Source organism: Marmota marmota, unplaced genomic scaffold (genome assembly GCF_001458135.2).
Source record: "Marmota marmota marmota unplaced genomic scaffold, marMar, whole genome shotgun sequence".
In the NCBI taxonomy this organism is placed as follows: domain Eukaryota; kingdom Metazoa; phylum Chordata; class Mammalia; order Rodentia; family Sciuridae; genus Marmota; species Marmota marmota.
The window spans coordinates 9,066,251-9,081,430 of record NW_026000240.1 but is presented as its reverse complement, the minus strand read 5'-3'; the positions used below and the strand labels follow the sequence as shown (position 1 = coordinate 9,081,430).

At 52.8% G+C, this 15,180-nt stretch overlaps 1 protein-coding gene across 13 annotated transcripts in view; it reads right to left on the bottom strand.

Moving 5' to 3' along the window:
* Med12l (mediator complex subunit 12L) overlaps positions 1-15,180 on the bottom strand; it is a 260,868-nt gene that overhangs the window by 245,208 nt on the left and 480 nt on the right. For all 13 annotated transcript variants that reach the window (XM_048794071.1, XM_048794075.1, XM_048794070.1 and 10 more), the window contains exon 2: positions 14,325-14,553. In XM_048794071.1, the coding sequence (XP_048650028.1) occupies positions 14,325-14,423 (99 nt within the window). In that variant the 5' untranslated portion in view covers positions 14,424-14,553. The remainder of the gene's footprint in view (positions 1-14,324; positions 14,554-15,180) is intronic.

The window sequence follows — 15,180 nt, the reverse complement described above, 5'->3', positions numbered from 1 at the left end:
TGTCACAGCAGGGCCTGGTCACTGCTCCCCATTCATCCTGCCCTCTATGCAGCCTACCTCCGGCGGGGTCCTGAGATACTATTTCCCTTTCTGCACTTCCCTACCCAAAAGCCTCAGGCAGCTTCCCACACTCCCCCAGGAGCTAAAGCAGCACGACTCTCCAGACCCTAAGTAATAGCTCTCAACTGTTTTCCAACTAATTCTGGCCCCAAATCAGAACAGAAGCACTGGGACCAGCATCCGAAGCCTCCAGCAATCAAACTCTGCATGCTGGTCTTGCTTCTAAGCATCAGAGTCACATGGAGCTGGGTTTGAATACAGCCCTCACCCAGGACTGGGGCCACAGGAACCAACCTCTCTGCACCTGCCTGGCTTTGTTGAAAAGGAGACGAGAATAACTCACAGGGCTGGGGTTACATAAGATAAACGTGCAGTTCAGCACAGTGCCTGGCCCATTATTAAGTGCCCTATAAATGGTGGCTACTGTGATTATAGCCGTTTTCTATTTTTACATTTTAACTTTCACTTAGTCTACTGACTATTACACGCCATTCCACGCACACTGTCTTTTCAGCCCCTGAGTCTCACCTTGTGCCATTTCCACCCCTGGAGCATAACCATGACATCGTCTGTGGTTTTCAAACCACAGCTCAGGCCTCCCTTCAAACATCAGGTAATTAAATACAACACTGTACCAGGTGCTGGAGACCCCACAGCAAGCAGAATTGAAGTATGATGCAGTACCCAGGAGAAGAGCCGACCACTCGGAGGGCAAAGACCACCAATGCCTGTCCGGGCAGTCAGACAGGTGTCCCCAGGAAAGAGCTCTGAGTGGGCTCTGATTGCAGAGCAACTAACACAGGAGAGTCCATGTCATGGAAGGCTCCAGCAGTTAGAATAGAGAGAGGCAAAATTAGTTCTAAGGAGACTGAAGAATTTGGGATGCTACTGTGATTCCCGGAGCAGCCACCAAAAACAAGTAGTAGTATAACTAAACTCTCAATAAGCAAATTAAAATTATAGAGTACAATAATCCAAAGAAAGCAGAAAAGGAAACCCCAAAAATAAATAGTAAAATGGTACCAATCCCAACCACATCAATCATCACATTAAACGCTGCTTAAATGTCACAGACTATGATTCCAACTAAAAGGCAAGGCGGCAATTCCTGTCATCACAGCTACTTGGGAAGCTGAGACTGGAGATCACAAGTTCAAATCCAGCCTGGGCAACTCAGTAAGATCTTGTCCCAAAATAAAAAATAAGAAAAGCTGGGGATGTACCTCCACGGGGGCAGCGCTTTCCCAGAACATGCCCTGGATTTAATCCCCAGTACTGTCAAAAAAAAAAAAAGAAATTGTCAGATACATTTTTTAAAAAGACAAAATCCAACTACATGCTGAACTTTAAGTGTACTTAAACAGATAAATTAGCCAGACATCGTGGCACACATCTGCAATCCCAGTGACTCAGGAAGTTGAGGCAAGAGGACTGCAAGTTCAAAGCCAGCCTTAGCAACTTAGCAAGGTACTAAGCAACTCAGCAAGTCCCTAACTCTAAAGAAAACATAAAAAGGGCTGGGGATATGGCTCAGTGGTAAAGCAGCTCTGGGTTCAATCCCTGATACCAAAAAATAGAGAAAGACAGACACAGATTGACAGTAAAGGGATGGGAAGATATGTCCTATCCAAACAATGAACACAGTCTGGAGCAGCTCTGGACAGCAGCTATGTGCACACCTTTAAGTCCTGAGTGAAGGGGTGCTCAACAGTCATTGCACCCCGCAATACACTGGGCTTTACCTCCACTCAGAGAAGAAGTGGGCTCCAGGAGTGCGTGACACCTGATGGGATTGGATTACACCCACTTGTTTGTTGTAACCCCACCCTATACCCTTTTTTGAATAGGATATTCAATGGAACAGCCTCCCCCAATAAAACCCGTTCCAGCGAGCTCTCTCTTTCTTGCCTGCCTTGCCTCCTTGGTGGGACCTAGGTCAGAGGGGCCATCACAGAACCCAAAGAAAAAGGTATTTCTCTGTGTGTGATTATTTCACGTCAGCCCAGTTCTCCTGGAGTGACCCTGGCTGGCTTAGTCATGTGTCGCGACAGAACACAAGAGGGCTGAAGTAGCTACATCAATATCAGATAAAGCAGTCTTCCAGAGGAGGACTGAGACAGAGGGGATCCTCATCACAATAAAAGGGTCACTGCCAAGCATGATAACAATTCTTGCTGACGAATCCCTGGCAAAAAGACAAACAGAGGAAAGGCTTGTATAAAGTCCAATGGGCTTTTGGAAAAATCAAAGAAAGGCTACTGTCCAGAATGAGCCTGAAGCAGGAAGAGGAGGAGCTACACAGGGTCCTGCAGGCCATGTGAAGGACACAGTCTTTACCACAGAAACAGCACAGGCATTATGCAAGGAGACAAAGTCACCCAACTTGACTAGGTCTCCAGCACAGACAACTAGAAGCCTCTGAGGAAGCAGGGCACGGCCTCCTACTCAGTCTCCAGAAAGCAACCAGCCCAGGACATGCCGAGCACCTGGGGAGGGCCTTGCAGACACACACTAGTGGGCAGAACTGAGTCCCCAAAAAGATCCATCAGAGTCCTGACCCCCATACCTGTGAGCAAGCCTTACCTAGAAGAGTGTTTGCAGACGTAATCGGGTCAAGATGGAGTCAGACCCAGCTAGGATGCATCCATCTAGTATGGCTGACGTCCTTATGAGAAGAGGAACAGACAGTAGCATGAAGACAAGGCTGAGACTGGAGTTAAGTAGCCACATGTCATAACTGGACCACCGGAGGAAGCACAGAGGACCTCCCCGGGAGGGGGACCAGGGCCTGCCAACCCACTAGTCTCAAGCTTCTAGTCCCCACACCTGTGAAAGCACATCCCCACCATTCTCCCCATCCTGTCTGTGGAGCTCGGGTTCAGCAGACCCAGGAAACCAACCAGACACACAGGAAAAGGGACACTTCATTCTAACCCTCAGGGCAACACTGCCCCTAAAATAAAGATCCAGGTCATCTGGAAGCAGCGCAGAGACCATTGCTGTGTCACAAGAAGTGACTCCAAAGAAGGGTCTAAGGAGTTTCTGGAGAGAGGGGGAACTCGACTCAGGAGCAGTGGCATCCGTGCACAGGTGAGGGAACGTGCAAGACCTTGTCCCAAAATAAAAAATGTGCATGCGCCAGTCAGAGGTACAGATGGGTTTCTTTAGGAAGTAGACCCACATACGAGGGAGAAACTCGAGAGTGAGAAACCCCTTTCAGAGTTGCTGGCTCTTCTTTAAAAAACACCTGGAGAGGGGTGGGTACTGCGGGCACCATGAACAGGGGCTGAGCACGCAGAGCACTGACCCTTAGCCATGAGCAATGAAGGTGAGGAGCAGGTGAGTCTCACCTTCACTGGGCAAGGAACCACAGCTCTGGGAGTGGGCATCACCCAGTGGGCCTGGGCCACACCCCCTGAAACCCAACCCCTTGCCTCAGAAAAGAGGGTTTCAGGAGTGCTCTCTCTCTGCCTGCCTCTCTGGCCTTCTCTGTGGGAACTGAGGAGGAGGAGCCATCGCTGAACCCTAAAAAAAGGTATTTCCTATCTCTGTGTGGCTATTTAGTATCCAGCCCAATTCACCTGGAGTGACCCTGACAGATTGAGTCCCCGGTCATGGCAGGTGGGTATGGGAAGACATCAGTCTGGTGACCTAAAGACGGGTTCTGGTGGGGTGGTCCCTCTCAAGATTTTCAGGCTGAGCTGGTCTTTAGAAACTGAGCAGCAGGTAGCTCTGAAAACTCCTCTAAATTATAGGTTTCTTAAAAGGGCATCTCTCTCTTTAGTTAATGCATTCATCGGGGGTTTAATTAACAGTGCCCAGGCAGAGTTACAAATTTCCCAGGAACCTGGGAGCTCTAGGCCTAGGAAAATAGAGACAGCTTCTGGAGCGACAGGCCTGGAAATCACACAGAACTTCTGACTTAAGACCTTATTTCCTTTCCCTTCGCCTCCTTTCTGCCTAGGTTTCCAGGTTCTTCCATCCTACCTCCACTGCACTCCACATCAGAGGAGAAAAACTACATCACCAGGCCCTGCGAGCAGACACCCTGGCCGGGCACCGCAGCAACAACACCTGCCCTCCAGCTCCAGTGGCTATGCTTAGCGGGTCTTGGGTGCATCTGAGGAGTCTTTAAAAGGCATTCTGCAGCCAAGATATCTGCAGAATGAGAAGGACGCCAGCCTCCTCAGGAGGACAAAAGGCAGGGCCAAACCGACTTGGGGGCAGCAGGGCTCCCCTAAGAGGCCAGCTGATCCCTCCCCCATCCCTGCCAATGGCTGTGACACCAGGCCACACGTGCACAGAGGCCACACCTGAGTCAGCTCTCAATCTCCACCACTCATCCACCACTATGCTGCTGCTCAGTCCCTCCACACCCTGCCTGCAGCATCCCAGGCTAACAGTGGGGACCCCGTACGAAACCAGAGGACGCAAGCTCAACACAACACAGTAAGAGTTGTCCTCACAGCGACCTGCAGCAGGCAAAAGGGAAAATAATAGTCATGGTACGGAGAGCAGCACTCCATGCCCATCCTCCTGACAGCCACGTGCCCGGGCAGAGTGGGAAACAGGCTGAGTGGGCAGAAGGGCAGGGTGGGCAAGCAGCCACGCCAGAGCCAGGCCCAAGAGGGCCCAATGTGCTGCTCTGCAAGACAGAGGGTTCCAGAAGGGCACAGCCTGCTCTGGACAAGCCCAGTCTAGAGTGCAGGGGCTTCTGTGAAATGGAGACCAGCCCCATACTCCACATGCCCATAGCAAGAACAGGGGAGAAGGGAACATGCTGCAGGGTCACTGGCACATGCCAATCACTTTAAAAAAAAAAGGACTGTGGCGTGGCTGGAATGCTGTCTTCTGTACAGTCAACACAGAGAGCAGCAACCTGCACACGCTGGGCACTCGGAAGCCCTTCCAGGGTGGCAACACAGGCCCACCAGGACTGCTGGGCACACCTGGGAGCGCTGCGTCCTGTGTCCCAGTCAGAGGTGGCCCGGCCAGGCTGGCTGTTCCTCTAGGCCACTTTCAGACAGGAGATCTTTGCCTCAGTGATAGCTAAGTGTGGCCCATTTACCCTACGATCCATGTGCATCTAGATGACTCCATCCATTAGTTCATATTCAGACCCCACTCGATGTTTGTCCTCGGCCCATACCAAGCACCTGGAAGTGGCTCTCAGGTACATCCCAGAAGAACACCAGAACTTTCAGACCTCACATTCATATAGCAGAACAGGGAAGTGAAGTGTCTGCTGGCCCTGCCCAGGACACTATCTAGGGCAGCCCACCACTAGGGTCGCCACCACAGCACCTCCACACCACAGTCTCACCAGGTGAATTCTACCTGCAAATGACGCCCCACCCAGCACCTCGAGCCAGTATGCAAGGGGACCTGAACAAGGAGAGGAAGGAACACAAGCCCACTTCCACTCCCCTCAACCTGGCTCCTCCGACTTACCCCTCACCTGCCTCCTCCCACTTACCCCTCAGCCTGCCTCCTCCCACTTACCCCTCAGCCTGCCTCCTCCCACTTACCCCACAGCCTGGCTCCTCCCACTTACTCCTCAGCCTGGCTCCTCCCACTTACCCCTCAGCCTGGATCCTCCTACTCACCCCTCAGCCTGGATCCTCCTACTCACCCCTCAGCCTGGATCCTTCTCTTTACCCTTCTTCCCTTTCTACACCTGCAGCCCTGCCCCATGGGGAGCTGTGAGGGAAAGGCTGAGGACAGTTTCTCCTTCTGCTTTGGTAGAGGTTCTGTTTGCTTGTTTTAGCTCCGCTGCTCAGAATCAGAGGTATATGCTGTATTTGAGTCAAGGAGACCATTTCCCCAGCAGCCCCAGGGCCACTAGCTAAACAGCCTCCTTGTGGGCACCTCTGGGCCTCCATCCTTCTTATTTCCAGGAGGCCCCTCACTGCCTCGCCGAGCGTACTCCAGCAAACTTCCTGGCAACTCTGGCCATGAATAGCCACCCAAGCAGCCACTCAGAGGCCAGAAGCAAGTACTAAGGGCAGCTTCTAAGCATGGACAAGGGGTAAACCAGAGCTCCAGAGGCCTCCCCGTACTAAGACCATCTGGTGGACTGGTGAATGCCAACCAAGGGGCGCAGGAAGTCAGAGTCTGAATGTCCACGCCTCCTCTGAGACTCCGTGATGATTCAAATGCCTGCCTGTCACTAAACTGGGCACAGCAGTGTGTGACTGGGTCCTCAAGCAACAGGACGTGCCATTCTCTCTCAGCAGTGCCCCAAGAACACGGCCCTCTTCACCCTCCTCTCTTCCTACACTTCCTTGGGCAAATCTGTCACCACTGCCAATGCCACTCAGGTCCTATTTAAAGGCCCGATCAGTGGGGCTCTTTTCCTTCATGCTTTGGTGACTGAAGCCTCCTCCCTCGCAGCCTCCTGGACTCCGCTGTCCCCCCACGCTGGATTTATTAGGCATGAGCTAGTGCGACAAATCTAACAGAGGAGTCATGTGCTCACCACCGCCCCCAAGGCCCAGCCTGCCAGCTCCATGAGGCTGCTCTGGCCAGCACCCTCTCCCCTGCCTCCCCGCACCCTCCAGGGACACCTGCAACCCCCGGCCTCCTCCTGAACTCTGTATGCACCAGCTTCAGCCTTGCTACCCACGGAGGAGCCTGGGCGGCGTCAGCTGGGAAGCCCACCCCAACTCCAGCCTGAGGGGGCAGGCAATCTGGTGCGAGTTAGGTGTTTTCCTGTGCCCGAAGTTCTCCCTGGTGAACAGGAGATGGCCACAGCACCACCTCAGAGGAGAACCAGGCAGACCCAGCACTGGGGACAGCCTGCACCTGGAGAATGGGGACTGCACACACTGTGCTGAACTCCCAGAGGGGTCGTCGTTCTAAAACTGGTTAATTAAAACTAATGTACTGGTCGTCTTAAAATCGCTTCATGAGGGTCAATGGACCAGACACGAACTTGTAGCACAGTCTTTTCAGAATGTGGGTTAAAACTGTCACTGGTCCCAGGAAAACACCGGCACGAGTGTGTGAAATCCCCTACAGCAATGTGACATTGCCACCACATGCAAGCCACACTGCGCTCCCAATCATTCATTTCTACCACATATTTATGTCACTCTGCAACAGACTGAAAATTAATTTTAAAAACACTGGTCCTTCTCCGTGGTTATTCTAAGCAGCACCATCCCGGAGGGGCAGGGAGCAGGTGTCTATTTCCTTTCTACACCCCCAGAGCACCTCACGGCGGGGGGTACCCAGCGAGGACTGAACAGATGAAAACACAGTTTCAGAGACACGTTGATTATCAAATGACCTCAGAGCAGAATTCACGTGAGTGGTGTCTCCAGTTCACAAAGAATCTTGGAAACGGAGCTGACAGCCGGTCCAAAACTGACCAATGAGTAAAAACAACTCTGACCCCAGAAATATTTTCCATACTATCTACTGACTTAGCACTGTGTAGAGCTTTACTAAAAATAAACAAATAAAACCTAAGCAATGTCAATATTGACCTTCCCTGCAGGACTCCAGAGCGGGACAGATACGGCGCTGCCATGGGCAGTCCTGGAAGATGCTCCATGCCCTCAGGTCACCTGGCACCCAAGATACCAGCCACGTTGCAGACCCTGCAGACCACAGCAGGGCACAGCCCACCACTCCCGCTGGGGGCCCTGAGGGCCTGCATCTCAGCAAGCTCAGTAGACAGACATCCATGATGAGCAGTGCCTGGAAGAGGGAACAGCAAATTCCACCAGATCTTAACTGAGAACAAGGTGGCGAGACAGAACGGGGCTCTGGAGGTGGGTGGAGGCTGAGCTGATCAGAGGACTCCAGGGAAGGGGGCCCCAGAGTGGAAACCTTGCAGCCCGCCCCAGGGCCAGGTCAGCCTCCCCCCATCTCTGGGCTCCTGTTCCTCTCTCCACCATCCTAACAGCCACAGCCTTTCCCAGGTCACAGGTTCCACACACACTCGCCCCCCTCCCTGAACTCTGGGCAATTCCTGGAAAACAGGGCACCTTTTCCAGACCCAAGGACACGCCCTCCGCATTGCCCCCTGACACACACACACACACACAAGCCTCTTCATGAGCTAGGTCTCCACCCAAGGTCCTCAGCAGTGAGTGAGGACGGGGTCTGACACGTCCTAGAGTCCCACTCCCTGGGCCAGGTCCCGACTTAGTGGGTCTATGATCACCATTTCCTGAGGATAGCTGATGCCCTGGTGGCAGACCCAGCAACACATATCACCAACCCCTCTGCACACCTGACCTTCCCCAGCCTCTGACTCCCAGTGGGGATTAAAGAGACCTGGCCCCTGTTGTGGAACTCACACTGGCTGTGGGGGGCCGGGGGCAGGGCAAGAGGAGCAGGCCACGGGCAGCGGGGGAAGAGGAGCAGACCACAGGCAGCAGCATCCACATGTGCATAGGTCCTGAGGAGACAAGCTGTCTCACAGATGGAGCCCACCGAGTGTGAACCACCCCTTGGGACTCCGCTTCCCCGGCTGGTGACCCACAGGTGTCCCAGATTCATCCCTGAAGTCCCGTTTCTCAGGGTCAGCCAGCTCCTCAGCTTTGCACTCTCGGAGGGTGACCACAGACGCGGCTCCAGTCACCCAGAACCACTGCACCCCACAGGCAGAGCTTGAGCTTCCACTTGCACACGTCAACCTGACTCTACAGAGGCTTCTCCAAGGAAAACACTCAGCCAGAAACTCCTGAGTTCCTCCCTTTGCACTTTCCCCACGCTTGGGGAAAAAAATTAAATTCCCCCACTCCCTAGGGCAATTTGATCTGGAAAGCAGCATCGACCCACCTACAGAACTGTCTAAGCCAAGGCCCCCAAGTCCAAGTCCACTGGGTTCTGGAGGCCTTAGCTCATCTGAGGTCTGATTTTCTTCACGTTCTCCAAGCAGAACAACTTATCACAACAGGAGGAATACAGGACCAGACACAGAAATCCAGACAGTAAAGAGCTTCCCATGGAGGAAAATAAACCCAGGAATGAGCCCACACATCTGCAGCCACATGATTCTCCACAGAGAGGTCCTCTGGCTTCCTAAAAGACCCACTTCCTCCCCCAGGGAAACATCGCCCAGCTAAAGCTCACAGGTACACACAGTGACAACCTTACCATAGTCCCCAAAGAGCCCAGCTGAGAACCCAGGCCCCAAACAAACCCCACAGCCCTGACAGGTCCAAACAAGGGCTTGTGGGACAAAGCCAGACCTGCTCTTCCAGGCCAATGTAGCCATGCCACCTGGGAGGAGGCGCCTGCATGTGGGCCATTACCCAGGTGTGGACCTCTGCTCTGCAGCCAGCCATTTCCAGCTTAAAAACAAACTTCAGCTGGGAGCCACACTTATCAGGACAGAAGGAGTAAAGTAGCTGAGCTTATCCATATCACCCAGTACCAAGAGGGACCAAGACTTCAAACAGTCTGTTATCCAAAAGATTCTAACACACCAGCCATGGGCAGCAGGCAGGAAGATGCAGGAAGCCCACCTACAGGTTTTTCTACAGGTAAGGACAGACACAGCTAAAGCAGAGGTACTCAAGGTGTGATTAGCAATCACCTGGACAGGCTGTTTAAAATGCAGATTCCTGAGCTCCTCCCACTCTGACCCAGCAAGTCTGCGTAGAAGAGAGGCAGGCACATCTGCATTTTTTAATACATTTATTTTATTTATTTATTTTTATGTGGTGCTGAGGATCAAACCCAGGGCCTCGCATGTGCTAGGCGAGTGCTCTAACACTGACCCACACCACTAGCCCCACACCTGCATTCTTAAGGAGCATCCTAGCAGAAGAAAATGACGGACACATGATGCTGACATGCGGATATGACATGAGGGGAAAGGAGAAATCAAGAACGACTCTCACTTTCTTGATTCCCTGTGTTAGATAAAGGCTCAGACCATTCTGTTTCCACAGGGCAAAGAATCACACAATACCCACCAAGTCCTGAGGGAACACAATCAGAGGGCCAGCAGGGAGGGTGAACTTCCAGCTCTTCCCCAGAAGCTTCTCTACAGGGGATCCTCATTGAAAGATCCTGCCCAGTCCCCTGGGAGCCACTTCCACAACACTCTTGCCACTCTGAACAATGACAATTATGACAAACAGCTACAAATGGACAGCTTCTACTAGGAGGAGTTTCTCACACAAATGTAAGAAAAAATACTCACAACTGTTCACAGGTTTCTAAAGAGCACAATTAAACTAATTTATAAATGGGAAGTTATGTAACTACCCCAACCGCAAAGATGCTAACCCAGAATTCAAATCCATGGCTGCCCAACTAGTGTGTCCACTCCCTGGAGGGCTTTTTCAGACCCCACTGGGGGTCTGCAGTGCAGCTCGGGGCAGAGCGCTGGACTCACACTGACTTACAAGTTCCCAGTATGGTACTCGGCATCACAAGAGAAAAAGGAACAAGCACCACCACCCAAATCCCCAGGTTGCTGGTTCTCTCAGATTCAGGAGGTCTGAGGTGGGGCCCCGGAATTTTCATTTCTAACAAGATTCCGTGTGATCTGCTGCTGCAGCTGGTCCAGAGCCTACTTTGAGAACGTTGATCTCCAGAGGAGAAGGCATCCTGCAGGGCCGGGGCACCCCTGCCTGGGCGGGCTGGATCAGGCATCTGTGAGGCCCAGCTTGCCAGCCCAGCCTGGGCCTGGTGTGTTTTACTTAGAAGTTGTGCCCTCTCTCAGCCCAGATCTAAGGGAACAAGTGAGAAGGCCCAGTCCCCTCTGGTGACACCTCTGTTGAACTCCTGCCTCCCGTGCCTCTTAGGACAGAATCTGGGTCTGAGGACCTGCTTCTTCAGCTGCTCACAGTGTTGCTGAACCATTCTGGGGTGGAGGAGGAGGAGCTTACCTGATGGTCATTTCTCAGGGTCTGTAATTCTTGCACAGAGTTGCTAGGTGTCTATCCTTCCCTGAACACTGGGATTCAGGAAGCCCTGCACCAGGGGGCCACACCAGGGCCCTGGGGCCAGGCAATGAATGCATCCCAGATGGGGAGCTGTCACTTGGTCTCCCAGGCAACTGGTCGACCTGTCCTGTCTTCCCAGACAGCTTAACAGTATCATCCCTTAAAAGGAAGCACATTTTTTTTTACCTCTTTGCACCTCCTCAGCTGTCTACAATATTTCTGTGTTAGGAATTTTCAATGCTAATAACAAAGCCAACAGGAGTCACCAAAATAAAACAAGTCCAGGGACAGTTGGTGTTATAAAAACAAAGAGGCTTCCCGGCAGCCCTCTCTGGCACCCTTGCAGGGTCATTACCCTGTGCTTGGTACCCTGAAGTGCCATGGGTGGGATGCTCACCCTCCTCTCCATGGCCTGCCTTCCTCTTGGGAATGAATGTAAGCTGCCTGAGGGCAGGGGCTTGGCTGGCGCCTGGGACTAGAATAGGTGCCAGTTCATGAAGACATTAACACAACGCAGAAAGAACTCATGCACTGGAGGATAGCATCGGAGAGTCTCTGGTGACTGAACCACTCCTGGAGTCATGTCCAGACTTCCCACCATCCTCCCTGCTCAGCTCCGCGCCTCCGCCTGCAGCCAGGCCGCCCAGCTTGAGTTCTGCTCCATCACGGGCTACCTTTGGTCACATTCCTCACCTGCTCCTTTGCTCCCACTGCACAGGATGGCTGGGAAGGTCGAATGACCTGATATTTGCAGAGTGGGGCCATGGGTGCCACACTGACTTGCTGGGGACAGGTCAGCCTCTGTTAGCTGCACCCAGGGTCTCCTGCTGTACTTATGATGGCACCCAGGCACCCTGCACCCCTGGCGCCTGCTCCCCTGATTCTCTCCCTCCAGGCACCCAGTGGTTCTGGTTTCTATGCCTGCCTTGCTCCCTCTGCAGCAGTGTCACTGTCCTGGTTCTCAGCTTGGAGCCTCTCCCACAGGGAGAAGAACCAGCCTCAGTGGTTAAGCACCCCTGGGTTCAACCCCCAGTAAAAAAAAAAAGTTAATGTAAAGGAAACATTTGAATAACTGGGTAATGCAAGGATAGGGTAGAAACCTTGAGAGGGCAATATGAACAGTTGAAGCCTAGGATACTGCTCACCAACCACCCAAGAACAGCCAAGCACCTGTCCAATATTGTACCCAAATATGATGCCACACAAAACTCTGCTCAAGAAAGATAAAATATTTGTTGTCTTGGAGGAAGAAAGTAACATCAGGACAGGATTTACATAAATCCTCCCTAAGGCAGTACTGTTTCTGACATAAATATGGGATTGGCCATCCATCTCAGCTTATTCTCCACTCCCCTAGCTTAAAGCAGTTAAGTTTCACAAGGTTAAAAGGGAAGTATTAGAAGTAGCCTTTGGCCAGGTGAAGTGGCTCATGCCTGTAATCCCATCAGCAAGGGAGGCTGAGGCAAGGGGATCTCTTGAGTTCAAAGTCAGCCTCGGCAAAAGTAAGGCACTAAGCAACTCAGTGAGACCCTGTCTCTAAATAAAATACAAAAATAGCCCTGGGGATGTGGCTCAGTGATCGAGTGCCCTAAGTTCAATCCCTGGTATCAAAAAACAAAGGTAGACTTTAACATCACTTTCAGTTTTAGGATTCCACAAAATAACCCCTGAAATTCAAAATTATTCTTTCCAGAATCACAGAGGCCCCAATCCTGAAATGAGTGTTGTCCTGAAAAATAAATGCTAAATAAGCCCAGAGAACAACCCAGGCTTCCATCCCATTACTGAGGCACTGCCACCTGTCATACTGCCCTCTGCAAAGATGTGGCAAGACATTACAAATAGATCGACCAATAAATAAATGCTGTTGTCTCCACCAAAACTTTTAAGAGTTTCCTGCCAGTGATTTTAAGTTAACTTTCTTTACACGCGGTCCTTCATCATATTCTCGATTCTTTCAGTCCCTTAATCAAGTTCCTTCTGAGTCAAGGTTACAGGGTGAGGTTATGGAGGGGAAGAAACCTGCAAATCTCATCAAACTCTCATTTTCTTGTTAAGCCTCTGCTGGGAACCACCTGTAAGACCTTCCCAGCTCCATGTGAACGACTCCACTGACGCCCAAATTTAATGTACTAAGGAGCAACAACTCTTTTCTTGGTTGATTTCTCAGACACATTACTACTAGCACAGTTTTGCCAGAGCTAGCACTCACCCTCCCTCTATTATTAATGAAATAGGCACCTTTATCAAAAAACAAGTCTCAAAACCCCTCCTTGCCTTATTTACAGAGCCTTTGCTGTGAGATCAGGGGGGCCTATAAACTTGTAATAGAGGGGCTTTTTAGATTCACAGAAAGATAGTTCTGATACTGGTCACCTGTGTTTAGCTGCACAAAACAGAAGATGGGTGGGCTGGCTGGCAAACTCTGAAAGCACAGCTGGGTAGCAGGTGATCCAAAGAAAAAGGAAAGAAATGGTTGGGGGGGGGGGGCAAGTCCCTGGGCAAATTGTGTAGCCAAGGGTGATCATTACTCTAACTGGAGAGTTGTTACATAATTATTTGTTAACTCCTGACAAACATACACATAGCTACAAAATGCCATGGTTACCCCACTCATTGAAACTAGTGCACCTGGTGGAAGAATCAAGGTTTCTCCAATTAATTTCATTCAAAGAAATAAGCAATCCTAGGACCTATTCCCTTCCAAGGTAACTAGTCTGCTTTTACATACACAAAACAGCCTCCAGCAATTAAGCCAATAGCCTGTAGGGACAAAAATCAGTTTCTCCTTAATACTGGTTTTTAAAGGGGAGAAGGGATACACAGGTATGTTCATAGAACTAAATATATTTATCACCTCGGTAAAAAACGACTTGCTTTCTAAACTGGAAAATTTGAAAAGGGTCCCTCCCCCATCCGTCCCTGCTCCGCTGGCGCAAAATGCAAGACCTTAGTGTCGGATGCACTGCATTCCAACATTTTTCAAAAAGTTTACCAGGATTTACCAAAGCGGCGGAGAGAAAAATAAACCAGGCAGAAGCGGAGGAAAGAGAGCAGGAAGGTTTCGACAGGAAAGAAGCCGGTGAAGCGCCTGGCAGCGCAGTGCCAGGCCCGATAACCGGGAGGCGACCCGGTACCCGGAGAGCGAGCGCCCCAGTGGAGCGCGGGGAATGACAGCCGCCCGGTCTCGGTCGCCTGGGGTCCCCAAGCCCACCAGCCCGGCCCCCGCCTCCAATCCCCCTCTCCGACCCTTCCCCCGCAGCGCCGGCGATGCCCGCTGGGCCAACTTGGCCCCGGGTCAGCGCTGCAGAGCGCGGCCCCAGCAGCTGCGGAGGCCGCCGGCGCCCTTACCTCCTTCTGCTTGGGGTCCTGCGGGTAGACATCGGGCGGCCCGAGCCGGGGGCGCTTCAGCGGTCTCTGCTCATAGCTGAGAAGCCCGAAGGCGGCCATGATCTCTCATGTTAACCGGCGAAATGAATGAGAGTTGGAGCTGGAGCAGCCGCCTCTGAGCACCAGGGAGCAGCACTTTGCAGACAGACTCCCTCTCCCCTCTTCGCTCGCCCGCTCGCTCGCCGTGGCGCTGCAGGCAGGAATAAAGCAGGTTGGATGCTGCCGCTGCCCGGCACGCAGACACGCACTGATGGGGGCAGCCTTCGGCCGGCACCCGGCTGCGCTCGAGCCACGGGACGCACCGCTCGGGCGGCGGCGGGGCTGGAGGTCGGCCAGGGTCCTCCGCGGCGACTGCCTCCCGTCACCCCCCCGACCCTGTCCCCAGGGGGAGGAGCAGCTGATGAGAACGTGTGACTTTTTTCACCAATGGACCCAAACCCACCCCATCAGAGCGCAGGATGGAGGTGGGGGAGGGGCACGGGAGGGGAAAAAAAACTTTTCTTGGCGCCTAGGCGGGTGGCTCAAGTGCTTGCCCAGGGCGAGGGTGGCCCTCCTCCCCCGGGAGAGGCTGCCGATCGGCTCGCCCCCGCCCCTCCTCCTCCTCGTCAGGGACCCTTCCCTGCCGCCACGCGCCCCGCAGACCCCGCCACCTGGGCGCAGACCCCGCGGCACGGAAGGGAGGGCGGCTGGGGGTGGGGGAGGTAGAGATGCGGGCGGGAGGAAGCGGCCAGTGCCTCCTAGACGCCCGCCAGGCTCCGGTGGCGCATCCGCGGTTTGGGTCCCCTCGGCGACTCCCGGCAGGCGCCAAGAAGCACAG